Here is a 22,365-nt window from a genome sequence, read left to right as displayed (position 1 = left end):
AGCCATGCCCCTCTTTGGAGGAGTGTAAACCTTTGTCTCTGGCCCTACCTATGGACCACAAGGACTGGAAGGACGTCCATCTTACCTTCTCAGTCGGGAAGTTGGAGGCTGATATTGCCGGACGTTAGTTCGGTGAGAACCTCCCCAAGCTGTCTGACTTTCTTTTGCGAAGGGAGCTCGAGACTAAAGAAAGACTGGCTGCCTCAATGTCTCTTCAAACCACTTTTGAGACAATGGCAAGTGACCCCAAGGTCCATGAGATGTTCATGGTAGTGGCTAAGACTCGTGGCCACAGTGACGAAGGATCTTTACAGCTTCGTCAAGGCGAGGAGAGCTTGTAGGGAGTTTGTGTTCGCCTCGGCTGCGGTGAGGCACGAGCCAAGGAAACTAATCTCCTCCAACATTTGGGGCAAAGACCTTTTCCCTAACGAAGCGGTCAAGGAGGTTGTGGATAAGGCCGCCACGGAGAATAGAAACCTTCTTCAGAAGTGGGGCCTGTCTCTCAAGAGAAAGTCTTCCCCGGATGAGGGTCCCCAACCAAAGAGGAAGACTAAGAGGACTAGGCTACCCTCTCGGCCAGCCAAGCCATTTAGACAGCAACAGCAACAGCAATTGCCTATGCCTTCAGTGCCCCAGATGGTGGCACAAACCCCGACCACATTCCAATGGGTACCCCAAGCCGTGTCGACGCAGTCTCCGGCATTTAACCCAACGTTCGAAGGGCAGTCAACTACCTTTCGAGCAAAGCCTAGAGGAGCAGCCAGAGGCTCGTCTAGACGCCCCTCAAGGGGAAGGGGATTCAGGGGTGGTCGCGGTCAGGGAGGCAAGACCTCAGGACAGCAGTCGAAGTGAGATGATACCGGTAGGAGGGAGACTTCAGAATTTTCGGGATCGGTGGACCTTTGATCCCTGGGCCCACAGCCTACTCAAGAATGGACTGGGTTGGAGCTGGTACAGCACTCCACCCCCGTGCCCTCGATTTTTCCAACACTCCACCCCCGTTCTGGAGGAGTATATTCAAGAACTGTTGGAGAAAAAAGTGATCCGAAGGGTAAAGTCCATCAAATTCCAAGGGAGGCTGTTTTGTGTTCCCAAGAAGGACTCGGAAAAACTCAGAGTCATTCTGGACTTGTCGCCACTCAACAAGTTCATAGTGAACTGCAAGTTCAAGATACTAACACTGTAACACATAAGGACCTTACTGCCCAAGAGGGCATTTACCGTCTCCATAGATTTGTCAGACGCCTATTGGCACGTTCCAATCAATCGCCGACTCTCCCCCTACCTAGGGTTCAAGCTACATCGAAGACTATACGCCTTCAGAGCCATGCCATTCGGGCTAAATATAGCCCCAAGGATCTTCACGAAGCTTGCGAGCGTAGCTCTCAAACAATTACGCCTAAAGGGAATCCAGGTGGTAGCCTACCTGGACGACTGGCTGGTGTGGGCAGCATCCAAGACAGAATGCTTGCAAGCTTCCCTGCAGGTGATCCAGTTCCTAGAGTATCTAGGCTTCAAGATCAACAGAAAAAAAGTCTTTACTTTCTCCATCTCAAAAGTTCCAGTGGTTGGGAATCCACTGGGACCTAGTGTCACACCGATTCTCCATCCCGGCGAAGAAGAGGAAGGAGATAGCTGGTTCTGTCAAGAGACTTCTGGATTCCGAAAGGATATCAAGACGCGAACAGGAGAGAGTGCTGGGTTCTCTCCAGTTTGCTTCGGTAACAGACCCGGTGCTAAGAGCACAGCTAAAGGATGCAACCGGAGTTTGGAGAAGTTATGCATCAAACGCGCGAAGAGATCTGAGAAGACCAGTTCCGCTTCGTCTACGTACTCTTCTCAGGCCTTGGTCCCAAGCCAGACAACTAAAGAAGTCGATACTTCTTCAGCCACCTCCCCCCTCGTTGACTATTCACACAGACGCCTCGAAGGAGGGGTGGGGAGGTCATTCTCATCGGAAGAAGGCCCAAGGGACTTGGTCCAATCTATTCAAGACATTTCACATAAACTTTCTGGAAGCTATGGCAGTACTCCTTACCTTGAAGAAAGTCTCCCCGCGTCGCTCGATCCACATAAGGTTGGTGCTGGACAGCGAGGTGATTGTGAGATGCTTGAATCGACAAGGATCGAGGTCACCACCTCTCAACCAGGTGATGTTGGCCATCTTTCGACTGGCGGAAAAGAAGTGGTACCTGTCGGCAGTTCACCTTCAAGGAGTCCGCAATGTGACAGTGGACGCTCTATCCAGGTTCACACCGATAGAGTCGGAGTGGTCCCTAGACGCAGGATCATTCTCCTTCATCTTGAGTCAAGTCCCAGAACTGCAGATAGACCTCTTTGCGACGAAAGACAACAAGAAGTTACCCCTTTACGTGTCCCCGTACGAGGACCCCTTGGCGGAAGCAGTGGACGCGATGTCCCTCGACTGGAACAATGGTCCAGGATTTACCTGTTCCCTCCTCACAACCTTCTGTTGAGGGTCCTCAACAAACTGAGATCCTTCAAGGGAGTAGCGGCAATAGGGGCTCACAAGTGGCCGAACAGCGTGTGGTTCCCTCTGGCATTGGAACTACGGCTGAAGTTTCTACCGCTACCAGATCCAGTTCTGACCCCGCGAGTCCAGAAGTCGACTGTCTGCGCTTCATTACAGAAAACCCGGACCCTGCAGCTCATGATTTTCTCTCCCTAGCGGTGAGAAAGCGTTTCGGGATTTCGAAAGACAGCATAGACTTCCTAGAGGAATATAAGTGAAAATCTACTAGAAGGCAATATGAGTCATCTTGGAGAAAATGGGTGGCCTTTGTCAAGGCAAAGAATCCGCAGGAGATCTCGACGGACTTCTGCTTATCTTTCTTCATCCACCTCCATGGTCAAGGGTTAGCAGCTAACACGATTTCAACGTGTAAATCTGCTTTGACAAGACCCAATTTATATGCCTTCTAGGTCGACCTCGCTAACGAGATTTTTAATAAAATTTCGAAAGCCTATGCTAGGCTCAGACCTTCAGCACCTCCAAAGCCCATTTCATGGTCTTTAGATAAAGTTCTTCATTTCGCTTCACTGTTGAACAATGAGGAGTGTGCGTTAAAGGATTTGACCCAAAAAGTTATTTTCCTATTTGCACTCGCGTCCGGGGCCAGGGTTAGTGAGATTGTAGCCCTCTCGAGAGAGGAAGGTCGTGTTCAGTTCTTGGACGGGGGAGAGCTGAACCTGTTTCCAGATCCTACGTTTCTTGCCAAGAACGAGTTACCCACCAACATGTGGGGTCCCTGGAGAATCTGCCCTCTGAAAGAAGATGCATCTCTATGTCCAGTAGAATGCCTAAAGGTCTATGTTCGTAGAACTTCAGACTTCAAGGGTGGTCAACTATTCAGGGGAGAAACATCAAGCTCAAATTTATCACTGAAACAACTCAGGGCGAAAATCACATATTTTATTCGCAGAGCGGATCCTGACAGTACACCCGCAGGTCACGATCCGAGGAAAGTTGCCTCATCCTTAAATTTCTTTAATTGTATGGATTTTGAACATCTTCGTTCATACACTAAAGTGTTCTTTCGTCACTATGCGAAGCAAGTGGAGCAACTAAAGAGGTCTGTGGTAGCAGTGGGTTGCGTCGTTAATGCTGCTGTTTAACTCTGCGAGGAACAGTGGATTTAATTGGGACGATTAATTCTGGGGTGAGTGTGTAGTTACATACTGTTCTACAAACTAAGTGTGAGGGCACCGGGTTGCCCACGTTGACTGTTCCACTTTCAAAGGTGAACCTAGCATAAGTGCAGACATGTGTGCCGAGCGTTTCTAACGCTAATGTGACTGATTAGTAATACAGACTTTTACAATTTTGATACCTCGGTATGTTAAAAGGGGCGCTAATGTTTTTCTTTCAGATAAACAAGTTTCTGTTTACTAACATGCTTATGCTTATTTTTTGGTTATCCTCCTTTTATATATATATAATTGTTGTTAACCTGTTTTATTTATTGTTTGTCAATGAACTAGTTCTTGCGAACCTTGGCTTCACCTGTGTCAATTTATTGGTAATAATTGAGCATTACGTACTATGTATATTTATCCGGGATAATTCTAATAGATTGTTCCTTTATGCAAGCATTTTTTGCATTGGTTTATGCTTTCCCTTAGCGGGAGGCCTCCATGCCCTAAGGGGACGGTGGCGGATATGCAAGTTTCCTCCTACTCGGATATAAACCTTTGTCCATTACAGTATTGAACGGAGAACTGGTCGATATTTCATATTGACGCAGTGGTTCTTTACAAACTATGCTTTACAGGATGTAGGGTGAGACCACTTTATTGGCTTGTCTGTTATTCATACATAGGTATATGTACTCTTTGAGACTTTTCCAGAGTCTAGTAGGACTCTTCCCTGTAGGGGGCAGGAAGCACTAACATGGTTTATGGTTAGTTGAAAAGATGTATGACGGTAACATCCTAGGTCTCTAGGTCTAGTTGACCGGGGAAATACCTCTGGGGAGTACGGCACATTTTGAGAATCCACAGATACAGTAATGCTCTGGTATACTTCCGTCAGGACGACATGGCTTGAGCCAAAAAAACGGATTTTGAGCGAAGCGAAAAATCTATTTTTGGGTGAGATGGCCATGTCATCCTGATGGACCCGCCCTTCCCTTTCTATGAAAGGGCTGTAGGTCCCCTCTCTACATACAGTATCTGTAGCACCTTGTGTATCGCTACAAGGAATACAGATGGTGCCGTGAGCGGCGCAATGCACGCTTACGAAACGGGAGAGGAGAGATACCTTGCGAGCGGCTCTCCTTTTCTTTCTCGTTTTCGTTTTCTTGCCAATTGACCCCTTCGAAGTGTTATTTCTGTTCGGGGTGCAGATTGCCATGTGGCGTGTCAAGAATACGTCCTCTGATATTTCGCGATATCCCTGGTTCTTTTATTAGTGATATTCGCTCCAGGAGTTAGAATTCTGGGTACCTTAAGGTAAATTCTCTGGGAATATCGCCGTAGTTGTAATATACCCAAGGAAGCTACCCTATAGGAACTTCCATCAGGACGACATGGCCATCTCATCCAAAAATAGATTTTTCGCTTCGCTCAAAATCCGTTCTTTGTTGCTCCTCAAAGTTTCATTTATATTGAAAATCAATCATGATTCAATTTTCCTTACTTTCTCCAATCTCGCACCATCGGTCACATCGCGGTATTTTCGAAATTTCCGGAAAATCCGCGATATATGTATATACATGCGTTATGAAAAAAATCCGCGAAGTGGTGAATCCGCGTTAGTCGAACCGCGAAGTAGCGAGGGATCACTGTAATCAGGGACGTATCCGTAGATAACCATAGATATCTGCACCCCTAATAGACTTAACCTAAACTAGGAAACAAGGGGGAAGGATAGGTGAGGAGGCATTACGTTCTCCCCTTATGGTACCACCGTATGTCACTGATGACGCCATTCCACATAGCAGCATAACTACTGTGAAAAGAGGCATCCTATGAGGATTCGGGGAGGGACAACGTAACGGGTGGGCCATCAGGACGTCGTGGCTATCTCACCCAAAAATAGATTTTTCCTACGTCAAAATGTCCTGATGGAAGTGTACCAGAGAATTACATGTGACTCGGTGGGAAGCCTCAAAGAGAGAGGTCCCAATACTAGTATAGTATCATCTGCAAACAACAACTGATTTACCTCCCATTCATGACCACTTCATGATGCCAGAGAACTTTGAATCATTCATTCGTTCAGGATCACTCTCGTCTATCAGTTTCAATCCTCGACCAAGCACTCGAGCATTCACCTCTCTCGCCACTCCATCTACAAACAAACTGAATAACCATGGCGACATCACACATCCCTGTCTCAGCCCCATTCTCACTGAAAACCAGAAATTAGTATTACATTACTGTATTTCTGGGCCTGTGACGGCCGGTGAAAAAGGGTCCTTCTTTACACTTTTCTGATATAAATCTTCCAAATATACCAGAGAAAGATAAAAGCATGGAATGCAGAGGTTACTACCCTCGCGCGAGCACCTTGTGGGTGTCGTGTATATAGCAGGGGCGTGTGAAAACCACTATTCACAGTCTGTCTTCCATTTAAATAATTCCTTCATCAAAGGGGAGGGCCGTAACAGAGGCCCTAGCAACCACACTTGGACTACGCCACCGACACCTAACACGAGCGCCCTCTAGGACATCCTTCTGTTTTGGACTTGCTCGCTTAGTCGTTTTTGTGTGTGCTCTTGGTGTTTTTCACCGTTTTTGGCTTAATTCATCATGACTGACGCTACTACTTCACCTTTACCAATGTTAAGTACCATAGTTTGTTTTGACAGCTTTTTACAGTACCGGGCATTTGTTCTCTTTCCAGTAATGTGGATTTTAATTTTGGATCGGCTTGGCCTTCCTCGGTGTCGGCAGCCATTGTGGCGTTGTTCGCTTCGCAGGTATTTCAAGTTAATATTGCCCATCTGGTACTCTGTCATATAGGTTGTATCACTTACGATTTGTGACCATTATTATTATCATTATTTTATTGTTGTTTTACTCTAGTATTTTTTGCTAGCAAGTCCAATTTGGACGAACAAAGAATAACGTTCTTGGCTTTGTTATAGTTTAAGTACCCGCCTCGGGAAGGCGATCGTTTTAGACTATATCTTTTTATTTATTTATTACGCAGTCGTTATTCTTCGTTCATGGTTATTACAATTCTTATTATTATTCTTATATCATATTATTGTGTGCTTTTGGTTCTTCATATTGTAACCATGAGAGCGTGAGCATGGAGTTCTCGTTTTCTGTTACTACAGTCACGAGTTACCCTTTCTCTTGTTTTCTTTCTTAATCTCGAGCAAGAGAGGTGGATTTCCTGTTTTCCGTTTTATACGATCACGAGTTATCCTTCCTCCCTCTCTTTCTACGGGTTTATGATATTTACGTTTTATTTATGTGGTTACTGTTAATATAGCTAGCATTTTTGATAGGTCCCGTTCGAGTACGAGTCATTATTTTGGGCCAGCTTTATGCCGCCACCCATAGTTCCGTCCTCTCCCCGCTTCGCCTTGGGAGTAGGTTCGGAACGTTCGTCCTCTCCGCCTTGAGTTCTACTCCACTATAAGAGATACTCATTGAGTTGGGAACTTGTCAGATATTTGGAGTGCAACGGTGAACCCCTGCACTCGGACTCCGGCTTCAGCCTTATGCACACGAACCTTTTTCATGATTAATCATCACAACTGAGGCTTTTCTTGTATGCTTTAGCTAAACATAAGTGAATTATAATTTCTTTTTTATAATATAGGTTTTAAGTAAAATAAGTTTATCCTTTCCCCTTTGATTGCATTTGAGCAAAGAAGGATTTAAGACCAAGGGTTTGGCTCAAATCTTTTATATTCTCTCCTTATAAAACGAAATTGATCTTACACCAGAGAATAGGCTTCTTTGTTCTGTGAGGGCTGTTAAGTATTATTTGGTAATATTTAGGATAATGTTCCTAATTTGTTTAGTGGCATTAGGATTTCATGTTGTCCTCTGTCCAAAAAATGCCATGTTCTATCTGTTAAAGGATTGGTCACAGAGGCTTACAGATTCGACCCAAGTCAGATAAGACATGAATGTTGGGTTCGTGATATTAAACTGTAAGTGGAACTTCCTCGCTTGATTTTTGGAGGAATTTTTCTTTGGAAGTCTTAGCAACAGCTCAGTAGCATACCAAATTAGTATTCTCAAGAGTCTAAACTTTATCTGAAAGAATCATAGTTTACTTATCAAGATTGCTTGGCTTTAGGTGCTATAGTAACTCCTGATGATGATGTTGGTCTAATGGAAGTTTGTGTATTTTAAGCATACATTTAATTTTATTTTTTTATTTTTGTTGAATAATGTTGGGTAGAATATATAAATACATTATTAGGTTAGTGGGGTTGTATTTGGGAACACAATCTGCGGAATCAAATTTTACTTGAAGATTTTTTTTTACTGAGGTACTAGATTAAAGGTGAAGGTACTAGACTTAAGAGGTGAGTATGGTTCTAGATAAGTATATTCTTTAAAATATTTAAATTTCCTATCTCTTCTCTTCTCTGCCATCAGTATAGGAGTCAAGAAATATGAACATCGGGGGAGGTTCATAGAAATAAACTAAACTTTATTAATGAAATTTATTTCTATACTTACTTGATATTCATGTACATGTCTACTCTCCTCACCTAGTTATTTCAAGAGGATAGGAGATTAGTTTTGACTTTGAGACTGGCAGACAATGTTATTGCTAATAGCTGCTATCATAGTACTCTAATATATAAAATACGAGAGGCCTAAGCCTTTTGAAAGGAAAGGAAATAGAAAATCTTTAGGTTTGGGGTAAATGTCTATATAAGTTTAAGAGAGAAGCAATATGAATATTATGTGAGTATAGAAATAACAAAATTTATTATTAATATTTAATTTTTTTCCAGCAGCACCCATATTTTTCATATTTGACTCAAAACTTTGTTGCCTGTAGTTCTTTCAGTATTTTGGTATAGTCATGGCCATTATAAGTTCAACACCTGTCATATGGATTTTTACTATATCTGAGAAGAATTTTTTTAACACATACACGGAGGGCAAGCCCAAAAATCGTGGTTCTCATATGGGTGGCCTTCCAGTCTAGTAATGGGTAATTAAACTATTTTTTGTCCTTTGTTTGTATTTTCTACAAATATGTGCAAACACACGGTGAAGTATCTACATAGGTTCAATATTTCAACTGTAATAGGTTCAAAAATTATGACAATTCAAAATATATCTGTAGGAACATCACATTTCTCAACATGTAGATCTTTTAAAATAATAAATAGCTTAGGTTGTAACAACAGGTTAATGATTTATTTTGACCATATTTTAAGAAGTGTTTCCATCACAGTTTTAAATTCTAACAAAAACTGTTTAAACTACAGTAATATGCAATGAAACACTCATGATTGAATTTCCTCTGTTTTGTATTTTACATTGTATGGTATTGATGTTACCAGGCAACACACTAATTCTGTGATGTCAGCACTTCAAAAAATGTTCAATTAAGGTTGTGGAATGTGGATTGGAATTCCTGATAATGGAATGAATAAAAACTTACATAACATTTTGAAGAATCAGATATAATACTAGCTTTAAATAACCTGGTGAGTTTGCACAGACCTACAACTTGGCACGTCATGTAAAAATTAGATATGCTAGGCTCTCTATTTCTATCATACATTATGTACATAGACACTCCTGGAAGACAAGTGGGCCCCCTTTCATTTATGTACACACACACATATATATATACCATACAATATATGTACACACACATATGCACATGCCCCCAATTGTACATACTGTACATAGAGATTTAATATACAGCAGAAATAATAGTATGCATACATATATAGCATATATGCTTGAATGACTTATGTTTATATGTATGTATACAAGTATGGGTACAAACCTTTATATATTTTGTTCTGAAAATTTACATGATATATATACTGAATATTATGCATATATATAACCAAAGTACATACAGTATTTATTTTCTGTGCATACATCTACATTATAAACACACACACACACATTTTTGTATGCATGTATGAGGTTATATACACACACTATACATACAGTATATAAATTTTGTAAATCTATAAATTTAAACAAATGATGATATATATTCCATACTATTGATAGTGCCTACATGCATATATATGTAGTGTATATATATTTTGCGTTACATAGTATATATATATGTATACAAATAACTATCTCCACACAGTTTGTGGACTGAAGTGCCAGTGTCATGTAATGTTATCCCATTGAAGGTCTGTTATTGCATACACAGTGTGGTATGCTGCCACTAAAAGTCATATGTCAATTCTGACCTGTGGACAGAATGTATAATCTGAAAGTTATAGGGAAATTATAAGTAAATATAGTTATACAAGGTATTTCAAGCAATCTGGGAAAACGGTAAGAAATGTTTTTGCAATTTTCCAAACAAACTGTAAATTGTTATAAAACATACCTTTGTTCTCCAGATGGAAAATATCTTTTATAATAAGTTAATTTACAATACTTCTAAAGCCACAGGACATGCTGAAATACCATGGAAATTTAAAATATTTTTGATCAATTAAAAGTCAAGATAAATATGGTTAACAAAAGCCTAAAATACATCCGCAAAAAGAATCTTCAATACATGACAGAATGAACAGAAAAAACTCAAGGTCAACAATACACAACTGAAGGTTACATAACATGGATTTTATTGTTATTCTATATCCACCCCACCCTTGAATTGAAGACATTTCAGGATCAGTATACTTCCAGTCTAGTTAAATTTAAACCTGAAAGTTTCTCTCTATGTACTGTATAATTCAATGTTCTTAACATTTCTTCCTTAAATATTCTACTGGCATAATTAATAGGAATTTCATTTAATAGCAACTGTGCAATAATGTTTAACCAAGGATAAAAGTATCCGGTGATGAATAACCTTTTCTAAACTAACAAAAATATTTTGATTTGATGAATAGTTTATCTAGAGTTCTAGACAATTACAACAAACAAATTATACTTGGTATTTTAAGTGTATCAGATAGCATTAACTGCGTCCCCACATTGTCCATGAATGTAGTTGTTATATATATCTTACAAACTACAAACTTAATAGAATTATGGATGGAATATCATGACTCACATTAAAAAAGATTTCTGGTTAACACGCACATCACACTGATGACCTCCCATTCTTTAAAATCTCAGCAAGGGATAGCTTTATGGACAAACAATTATATCATGGTTAAATTTTACATGGTTATGTTACATGTAAGAAACCCTACATGAAAAATAAAAAGCAGATTCTTAAAAGAAAAAAAAATACGTGAAATTTGGTATAAATTCATAAACATTTTACAATTGGGTATTTACAAAATATGAATAGGAAACATCCTTGGTTATTTGGGTTAGTACAAAATAATTATTTGAATATCCTCAAAAGTGTAAGTATATGTTGATAAACATATAAACTCCCATAGTAATGACAAAGGCAACACACTAGATGCTGTGTGAATGTTAGAAAGTTATTTCCAACAATTGGTAAGTCTCCCTTTTCATATTCCAATCTTTCAAAGTCTTAGGAAATTAATCAAACTATAGTTGCATTTTAAATATTCACTCAAGATTATGTGACAGTACAATGTCTGTTGAAACTAAATTTAATTATATATTTGTTGTTCAGCCAAGTTTGCTTAATTCTTTTTGAAATAAAATAGTTTTATTTTAGAAAAGCTTTGAATAGCAGCTTTTCAAGAATGACATTTGCAATAGAAATAATGGAACTAGACCAATTTTAATAAGCTAAAATTTTCACCTCACATCAGGTCAGACACTTTTTTGAAGGCATTTTCATGTAAATTTTGGTCAATCTCTCAATTTGAGTAATAATATCACACTGAATATTACTTGATAAAATAGATCATATTTTACATAAAATCTGATTGCTTTAAAAGGAGGCTTTAAATCCATGTGCGAGAATTTTAAAGAAACAATTACACATATTACTGCACCACAAAACATAGTGCCATAAAACTGTTGCCCTTGTGATTATAATGGATTTTTTATAGGCTTTTGGCTCTTTCCAGACAATACTGCCTCCCATTTTTAGGCCATCACATACAAATATCACTCATGTCAGACATACACAGTCATCAGACAATATGTCTTTCAAACATTTTATTTACAGCAGGAACAAACAAAATAAGTTTGCATAAGTACTTCTATACAAGGTTATTCCTTTACTCTGAAACTTGGGTTATATGTGCTTCTGAAAAGATGCAAGTATGGTTAGATCAAGGCATACTCAAGGTAATACAAAGCAACCATATTCCAGGATCCCCGTTCCACTTTCGATTTCCTAAGTGTGAATTGTATTTTGGGTGCCATTACCACAGCCCTCTCGATATGTCTTCTTCACATCTCAAAACTTTGTTATTATGTACAAAGTATTGTTTTTTCTTCTGTTTTATATATATATATTTTTTATTTCTCCTGTGGTCCATGTTAAACAAGTTTGTACTGCCACTCTTTACGTTGAACATACTTTTATCCAGTGGTTTATTTGAATATATATGTACACACACATCCGTCATACACACATATATGTATACAATCACTTATGTATATATACTGGTACAGTTACACAGTAAATATACTAACTGTATGTTTATATATAAGTATGTTATGGTTTTGTTACAGGTACTCTTATTTTTTTCATTTTTTCACAATAAAAGATTAAATGTGAAAACAAAAATATATTTATCGCTATATCCATTTAAATCGACTTTCACCGCATTTCATCACAAAATCGGACCTGCTGCGAATCACTGTGAGTCACAAGATTCAGTTCACGGTTCTCCACTTGGACAGAGTCAATGCAGCCACGAAAACCTTGGTAGTAGGCATGAGGCAACCCTTCAGGAACATTAGGTGAGCCTCCAATCCAAAGTTTACCATTTGTATTTAGGGTAGTAGCACCTTCTTCAGCCACTCCTTTAACTGGTCTTTCATTATCCACCCTGAGAACGCCCAGACGTTTTCTTCGATGAGCTACTAGTGTGTGCCACTGACCATCATCTACCCGCACCTGTAAACAGTTAAAAAAGTAATGAAAATATTCTCATACAAACCAATTCAATTGCTATCGGTTTTTTGTTTTATTAAGTGAAGTTTCTGTGACCAAATAAGAAATTTAACAGTTTTAAACAACAATGAAATGAAGCAAAACAAGTCCTTGCTAATATTCAGGATTTCATATTAGGGTACGGTTAGTTAAATTACCATAGGAAAATAGCTTTGTTCCGACACAAATACAAACATTTGTGCCTTAATTAGGAGAGTGATTCATGTACAGCTGGAACTCGGCAGTCAAAACTTATAATGACGTGTCAGTTATAGTTACTGATCGGTGGCGGTACACTGAACAGTCACTTTGATTACTGCAGCTGAATAACACTGATGGGCTATATTGTGCTTCTTTTCAAACCTGGCTTTTAAAATTTTATTTCTTTTACTCTTGGACAAGTCTCTTGTTCCCGTTGACAACACTGTGGTGTGGCTTTGAACTTAATCCCTCGAAGGGAAATAAAATTCAGCAACTTGTTACATTATTATTGGGTCTGATCTCTAGCAGCAGGCTAATATTCTGTCCTTGACTTGGACTTCCCTGATATTCCAACCCCCTACAAGTTTGAAAAGACAACGATATCGGGAGGAACAAGTTCTCCTGCTTAAAAGAGAGACCATAGTCCTTCTGTGGTTGATGCACTCACTCATGAGCAGTATGTTTCCAAGTGGGTAAGGGTTTTGACTTTGAATACTTCACGTATAACAACAGTGTGGTGCCACACTCACACACAGTGATGGAGCTTTACGTGATTCTGTGAACCTGCGCGCCCCTTCTTTAGAGTGTTCTCCCTAAGGGGAGATACAATATTTCCTTGTGTTCTGAACACGTAATTACAATTACACGCATTTTCGATGATCGCAAAGATAGCAATGATGACACACGCTGGCAATGTACGCTCTCCTATTCCCTTCCTTAGATGGACAGGGGATAGCTGATAAAGAAGCGCACGCTTTCAGCCTAGATCATGACTCTGACTGAAAGGAAGGAAACTACTCCTGTACTTGTCAGTTCATACCTGCAAGTGCACTTGGTCTAGGCACCTAGTCAGCTGAATTCACAAACACTGTCATTCAGAAGATAACAGGGCTATCACCTTCCTTTACCCCTATTGAATGACTAGTCTTCTAAGACCAATCAATAGGAGTTTCATATAAGTCACTCCTATTTCTCTCCCCATGGAGGAGACAGTGTTGGCCAATCCTTCACAGAGGATGAAGAAACAGACAGCGAAGTTACCTCAGCTGTTCTCGTTCACGCGCACCTAGGAGAGCGCCAACAGACATGCCCATGATCTATCTCACATCTGTTGGTGATCATGCGCTTCTACAGAAGTGCCATGTCAGCCATGTCATCCGGTCGTGTGTCCATTGGAGCGCTAACAAGGCATTAGAATGCTAATACTGTAAATGTTAGCATTCTCTGGAGAGTGCCATCTCACTTGTATGCGATCTCAGGCCACAACCTTAACTGCTCGCCATCGGCCATGCATCATCTCACCTGCCCACTAGAGTGCGTTCCTGTAAGCACATCTGCTAGCGTTCTCATTTTTATTTTTGGTCTTATAGCAGCGGTGCACCTATCGATTTGCACTCATTCATCTAACTTGGAGCAGTCCCATACTGGTACAGAGCGCTCCTATCAACTCACACACCAGCTCACTCATTGGTTGGCATGCAAAATATTGATCACAAGTATTTCTCCAATCGGTGCTCAGTCAGCGATTCTTGGTGTCATACCTCTTCGCACCTAAGTGCCCCCCCCCACACTTTGAGGTGCACAACCTCTAGAATGGGAACCTTCCACTGTTCACATTCATCCCCCTGAAAGCTACATTCATTTGATTAAAGAGCTCACATTTGTCTTCTAGTAAGGTAAGAAAGTTGATAATTCTTGGTTCACCAGTGAAATTTGTGTGGCAAGAGAATACTTACCTAAAGCATCATGCCCTAGATTTCCCACCACATTAAAACAAATTGAAGTGTGGCACCCATAAAATCAGAGGGTACGGTACAGTACTAGTCTCGATTCCAAGAAAAACCTCTTGTAGGATAGATGTAGGTATAGGTAAGCCTCGTATTTAGCTAGCAGCTTATCTACTGATATTAAATAGAGGTGTTCATTCCACTATCCTCCCTATGAGGAGAGAATGGATATGTTCAGGCAAACCCATCAGTTTGTCTATGCCCTACTTTAAAGACTTGCCAGTCTAGGAAAAGTTTTTTTTTTTTTTTTTTTTTTTTCTTTATCCCACAGCCTAAGTTGCCTGGGCCGTGAACCTAATGGTACTTTTTACCGTGGTTTCTGAGGGGTCTAGGATGGTATTCTCTGCACTTTATCAGGTTTGACATCAGCAATCTCAGGATTTTAACAAGCCAGTTTGGCAACAGGAACTTCCTTCCACCTAAGAATGAGTCTACTAATTAAAGCACTTAGTAATTTAAATTTTCCCTGACTATTCAAGTCCTTTAACTTAACTAATTGTCATCACCTCCCCCAAAAGTTCCAGAAGCATTCAAAATAACTGTTTAGTGTACTGGCGAGGAGGGCGGAGCTTCCCTGCCACTGGCCTTTATTTACCGGATAATGCCAACACCTCGTCAAAAGTATTAACTGCTGAGTTCCAGCTAGGCTTGAATCAATCTTCCAATTAAAGGACTCCATTTTGTATAGTTAGGAAGAAAAGAAATTACTTTTAAAATTTGTCATATCCAGAGAATTTGTTTTTAAATAGATTTAAGCATAGATTTTATGGCCAGGTATTAAACACTCAAAAAGTATAAGATACCTAAACCAATGACCATCAAATGTAAAATGTATAAAGATACCTAAACTAATGACTAGCAAAGGTAAAGTTTTCAAACCCTTTTAAGAACAAAAGTATAAATACTAACAGTTCCTGATAGCCTGTTGTAAACTTATGTTCTGAATTGACCAATTTAAATAAAATTTTGAATATTGCAGGAATCCAACAAAATGTCAAGAGTTTCTGTATTTGCAAGCAGTGTCTTCATAATGGACTGAGTGTTACTCTGCTCTCCAGAATGAAAGAGGGTTCTTCTAATGATGGCAATATCTCTTTTAGGGTAAGATATTTTTATACAAATTAATCCTCAGATATGTTTGAAAGATTTCATTAATGCATTGTATCGTAGGAATTTAAGTCAACCCTTCCACTAGAGGAAATTTGTACTCTTTGCCCTTACATATTATCTACTCACTTCTGCTCCATTACTAGTGTTTTTTTCAGTCTCCAACATCTGTGAACTTGATATTAAGGGTAGTCCTTTTTTCTCAGTTACATAAGGCAACATTCGTTATCAATATCATTGTCTCCACACCGCTTACTGTTTACTTTGACATGGTAAAACGCCCTCATCTTTTTTATATAAGAGATGACTTTGGTGAAAAACTAGTGGATGTTAGATTTTGAATTAAAGTGTCAAGATTATGGAATTACTGGGGGGTTGCCATACAACCTTAACTCTGTTAGTTTCCACTACATTTTAGCCTTTGCATTGGACAATATATCTACTCAGCACAACTGGCCAATATAGATTTAGATGTCTATGCTTTTCCTCTGTATGAGAATAGCATTTTGCTGTGCTGTTTTTATTGTTTCATGAGATCAAAACCGAAAGTATAGGTGAGCAAATGCTCACCTACAAGCAGCAGCCAAAGATTAGTTATCACAACAGTCAGCATAGATAAAATCACAAAATTTTATACTTTACTGGTATGTTCTTTTTCAACACAAACTGTATTTTCAAATAAACAATAATGTTCCATATATTTTGAATCAAAGGTCAAAGATAGGGGACTGGGTAAGGAATGGTTGAGGGGGGGAATTTTGATGCATAGCTAAAAAAAATAAAAATTATAATAAATTCCTATAATTCATAAACAGACACAAAAAAAAGGGTTCTTTCCATATTGGATAAATTCTTCAACCTCAGGTAATGAGAAATAATTTTACACTTTCTAACTAATATTCAAACATTTTTCAACTATATAACCTTAATATATATATTTAGGAATAGTATATCATATAACGGATTTTGAGCGAAGCGAAAAATCTATTTTTGGGTGAGATGGCCATGACGTCCTGATGGAAGGTTCCTGTAGTAGCTTCCCAAGGGTATATATGACTACAGTGATATTCCCAGAGAATCAAACCAAAGGTTTCACAGAATTCTAACTTCTGGCGCGAGTACCTTTAAGATTACTCTCAAGGGTATCGTATATAATCAGGGGACGTATTCTTGACACGCCACATGGCAATCTGTACCCCGAACAGCCTTTACGCTTCGAGGGGGATACGTGGCAGAATTAGAAGGGTAGCCGCAATAAAGATTACCCTGGTTCCCCTACTACTATCGTATCACAACCGCACCAACTCCCTCTGGCGGCCATTCCTTTATCTGTAGCGACTCGCTACGGTGGTGTTCCCTGTTGATCTGACATTTTCGATCAATTTATAAGAATCTTTATGTTTTCTACGGCTTCTTTCTCCATCCAGAAAGTTGAGTATTTATTCTTTACAATATGTATTTTAGTTCCAGCCTCACAATGAATTTAGTGTAATTATTGCATTTGGATCTACGCCGATCACCGGTGTCGCCATTGGCGCCGTCGTTCATTAGGCATGTGTTATTCAGATAGCAGAACGACATTTCCGGTTTAAATAGCTTTAATTGTTATTATGAAAGCTATTTAGGCATTTTATATTGTAAAGATATTTATATGCATAATTTTCCCTTTTTTCTGTGTCGATCGTATATGTCAGAGTTTTGGTGATTTTAGGTAACCGAGATCTCGCCTCGTCGAGTTAACCTAGCCTAGACAACATATACTTTCGTCATTTCCCCGGTTACCCTTGTGTATCAGTTATCATTCCTTGGAGATTGATATCTCCTGGAATTATATTAGCCGTTACTAGTCTCGTGTAGAGATTTATGGGTAATCTCTCTTCCCTCTGAGAGTAGCCTTAGGTTACAACTCTCTGCGTCGGCCTTGAATTTCGAATTCAGGCATAACTCGCCTAGAGTTTTCTGTCTCATCCCTTAACAGCAGACGGCAAGTTTTAGGATTCGATCAGAACCTCAGAGTATTTAGTCTTTTGTCGGCAGTCGGTCGGCGGGGTGATTGCATTCCCCTGCCGGCATAGGAGGCTAGCCCTCCCTAGATTACACCTGAAGTGGTCGAATGTTGCCGCCACCTAATCCCTGTGGTCTAGTAAACTAGTCCTATGCTCGCAGACCCTAGGCTGTAGAGTCGTATACTCTTGTGGCCTAGGATGGTGCCGGCATTCGAACTCTTTCTCCCTTGTTGAGAGGAACGGCATGGACTGCTGTCCCCTTAACTGTATTAGCACCTCCTAAGCTGGAGAATAGTTGATTCTCCTGCCGCTTGTGGTTGTGCCGGTACTGAAACAGAGTTTCTTCAAGGTGTGTAGGTTCGGCAACATTGCCGGTCCCTCCCATACCTCATATAGGACCCCCCCCTCGGTTCTTTTACGATGGCCGAGCCATTGTCTTTCCTGAGCCGGTGTCCTGCAACCTTACCATTGCCGATGGGTTGCCAGAGCCGGCCAGACCTCCTCTCCTCAGCTGACAGCTGTCGGCGACTGACGGCTTCCAGCGGCCATGACGGCTGTAGGTGGGAGGTCCCTTTTGTCACGAAGGTTCTCCAGTTCTCCCTTGAACTGCTGGCCACAACTTCTGTTGTCGGCGTATTGCTCTGGCTGGCAGTAGACCGGCACAGATAGGTACTGACTCAGTCGGTAGCATGCCGACTGTACTCGTGCTGCCGGAGGCTGGCCTACAGTGGTAAGCTGGCAATAGTACTATGGCTAGATGGAAGCCTGAATGGTACATTCTCCCCTTCCATTTGAACCTTCTTTTCGGAGAAAGGCAGTAAAATTAGACTTTTACATCCTTTATTACTGTGTACATATACAGTAATAGATAGCCTTCACCCCATGCTTTCTCTCTCTCTCTTATCTAGCTTGCTAGATGCTCCGGCAAGAGCTAGCTAATCCGGTAAGATGCCGGTTGAACTACAGTATATGTCTATACAGGTAGTCAGTATATTTGCAGTATGGATAACTAACGTATATATTATACTAGTAGTTATTTCCAATATATCTTGGGTATCCCTGCCCAGATATTTGCTGAACCCAATCCTATATTGATAGAATAATATTTCGTCAATATTCTGATTTGAAATCAGTTTCCATTTACCCTGCAGTATTAAATTTCGTGAAGGGCTGGTGGTGTGACGCCTCTAACCCCTAAAGGGGAGAGCCCTTATCCCTGAGTTTCCCTGATCAGGAAGCTCCCTGATTTAATATTGTAAGGGAGGTCACAGCAAATAGATTGGTTGGGATGCACAAATTTATGTCTTTTATTTTTCTAATCAACATATCTTGGGTACCCTTGTGCGAGCTTCTGCTGGTGCCGCTCCTATATCGAAAGAATGGCATTCCTTCGATACTCTGATTGTGAAATCAGTCCTCCTTATCTCACAGTGTTAAGTACAGAGGGGGACAGTGCTTGCACACTTCCTTACACCTAGGTGTTTGACCCCATTTTTCTACCGGGAATTTTCTTATCTTAATACTGAGGGGAGGTAACAGCATTGGCTCACAGGGGATACACGGGTATGTGTCTCCAACTATCTCTTTTAGCTTTCTGTCCTAAGCTATTTTTATCAAAAGATGATTTTTGCAAATTGTTTATCAGTGCGATAATCAATTGAATACTCATTTCTGTTCTCCTTTCCTTGCAGGAGGGACACCAGATGATGCATCGCAGTCTTCTGCAGTTATAAAGATGAATATTTTCCCAGACATAATATATGCAGGTTCATGCCCCCAGCAATATTATTTCCAAATCCCCAACCCCATCTGAGACCCTCTGACCTGTAAGTAGGTCAGACCTTACCGTCGAAGGTCTCAAAAAAACCCAAGTTAATATAACACATTTGGGTATGAGATTTCTAAAATCTCTCCGAAACCATACCTACCTATTTTACAGCTTCCTAAAGGACATCCTGTCCCCTATCCCTCCTTTCTCCACTCCAGTTTGAGGAGAGGAGGTGAGGATGGGGGTAGCCCCCCCCCCCCCCCCTCTCGCTGCCAGTGCATACAAGATGGCAGTCTCAAGCTGTCGAACTACGGTTGGTTTGGTTTCAGAAGTTATCTCAAAAATGCGGTTCAGTTGCGAACTCGCAAAACTACGAAAAGTCTACGGGAATTGGACTGAAGATTTCACTTATTCATTTCGATAACTAACAATTTAGTGTTCCCTTTAAAGGTTTTTAAGGTCTTAAAGCTCTCCCAAATCTTCCAACCTTGCCTCACAAGGATGGTGGGGTTGCAGATACTACATTCAGGCCACACCTTGTAGTGATAACAACGACGGCAGTCATTGATTCCCTGTCACATCCGACTCCGCCGCCGAGAGCCGGCAGTGTGTGCCCTTGGTCACCTCCCAGTCAATAGCTGAGTTGGTATGCCTTCAATCAGCAGCCCGCCAATAACCGGCGGACTGCCGACAGCCCGAGGAGTCGCCAATGGTTCAGAGGGCTGCTGACTATGCATATAGCTTTCACCACTACCCAGTCACATTGAATACTGGCTAGGATGGTGTGACTTCTGTCAGCGACCCGCTGACAGCCGACAAGTCACTGACATGCCGGAGAACTGCTTGCCATATCAGTACTGAAGTACTGTGCCAGTTAACTTACCCCCAAGTACTAGCCTTGACGGTAATATGCCAGTTGTATAGGGGTATACAATACCCACTACATCTGCAGTATAGGACCATATCACAGAAATCTTTGGTACATAACCATACAATAGAATGGTTTTCTAGTATGCTGTGCTTCTAAGCACAATCTCTTGCTGAGACCTACCTGATTTGGGGGATCCACTCCCCCCCCTTTTTTTTTCTACGCTGACTTTATCAGCCTCTTTGATTGTCATTATTAATTCCCCGGACGTAGGCGCTGTTTACGCTACTCTATCCTTATGGGCTAGAATCTTCCAACGGGCCCTTCTTGAAAGGAGATGCCCTAGAATGGCTGCAGCAGTTGGCTGGAAGGATTCACACATATGTGTGTCTCCTATTCTTTTCCAACGTACTTATCCTAAGCTTTATACAATAGAAAGGAATCTTCTATTACAGTGAAACACTGAAAAACCGATATAGGCAAACGGTCAGGTTTGGCCTTAAAGGAGGACGGAAGGGTTTCGTAGTTCTCCTTGGGATGTTAAACAGCATCCCACAGTTACAATGACCGTTGTTCCACAGACGGTCAGATATGTACACCTTCTGATCATGCGAAGCAAACAGACGCTTCTGGTAGGAGGGAAGTTCCTCCTGGATCGCTTGACATTCGATCCTTGGGTCCAAGACCTAACCAAGATGAGACTAGAATGGAAATGGACATATCTCCACCATCCTTTCCTCAACTCTTCTTATATACAAATCCCCCTAGAAGAGTATACCTTAGAGCTCTAGAGCATACTAGTGGTGAGGAAAGTAGAGTCCATCGATTTCCAAGGAAGGCTGTTTAGTGTTCACGTGAAAGACTCAAGAAAACTCTGAGTCATTCTGGACTTGGCGCCACTCAAGTTCCAATAAAACAGCAAGTTCAGAATGTTAATCCCTCTGAACATAAGGACCTTATTCAGTAAGGGGTGTTGACAATCTAGCCAGACCTGGAAGATGTCTATCAGCAGCTTCCAGTCAGTCACCCCCTCCCCCCCTACCTAGGATCCATAACATATATCCTAGACAAGATTCTCGTCGGACTAGATTCAGTCCTAGGATCTTCACGGAATTAGCACAATCAAGCGAAACTAAGCTTAGAAAGAGTTCAGGCAACAATGGCCCTGGATGACAGGCTGGGGTGGGCAGCACCCGAAACGACTGTCTATGAGCATCCATGGAGATGATCCGGCTCTGGAACATCGAGGATGCAAATAACTTCAAGAAGTCTCGATTCTCTCCAGCTCAGGGGCCTCAATGTTTTTAAAAAATCATTGAAACCTGTAGTCACCCTAACGCTCCTTTCCCTTGGGGATGTAAAAGGAGATCGCAAGGTCTGTCAAGAGACAAATGTAATCAGTCAGGATTCCATGACGCTAACAGGGAGGAGTTTCGAACTCTCTGCAGTTCACGATAATGACAGACCCAGTGCTACGTGCACAACTATAAGATGCGTTAAGAGGCTGGAGAAGATACGCATCAAACGCTCGAAGAGATCTAATAGGACCAATGATGGTCATTCCCTCTTCGCTTACCCTACAATGACCAAAGGCCACAGACCCGTAGGCCATTTTAGCCCTGTAATGGGTGGAGAAACTCTCTCCACACAGATCAGACCTCCTCAGGTTGATGTGGGGCATCGAAGCGATAATGAGGCGTCGAAACTGTCGAGGATAAGGGATGTCTCATTTCATTAGGGAATGCTAGCCGTCCCTTCCTCAAGGGAATGGCGCCTATCAGCAGCTCTTTTATATGATCCGCAAGGTGACAGCAGATGCTCTTCTCGGGTTCAACCCAATTGAGTTGGAATGGTACACGGACGCAGACCCATTCCCTCCCAGATAGGAACAAGTCCCCGAGCTGCAGATCGATCTCTTCATCACGAGCGTTATCAAG

At 41.0% G+C, this 22,365-nt stretch overlaps 1 protein-coding gene across 1 annotated transcript in view; it reads right to left on the bottom strand.

The window, feature by feature from the left end:
- Positions 1–8,668: 8,668 nt before the first annotated feature.
- The window catches only part of LOC137624794 (agrin-like), a 112,052-nt gene continuing 98,355 nt past the window's right edge, over positions 8,669–22,365 (bottom strand). The window contains 1 exon segment of the mRNA XM_068355748.1: positions 8,669–12,655. Within this exon segment, the coding sequence (XP_068211849.1) occupies positions 12,356–12,655 (300 nt within the window). The 3' untranslated portion in view covers positions 8,669–12,355.

This window comes from Palaemon carinicauda, chromosome 31 (assembly GCF_036898095.1).
Source record: "Palaemon carinicauda isolate YSFRI2023 chromosome 31, ASM3689809v2, whole genome shotgun sequence".
Classification (NCBI taxonomy): Eukaryota; Metazoa; Arthropoda; class Malacostraca; order Decapoda; family Palaemonidae; genus Palaemon; species Palaemon carinicauda.
The sequence above is the reverse complement of the archived record's forward strand: the minus strand, read 5'-3'. Positions and strand labels throughout refer to the sequence as shown.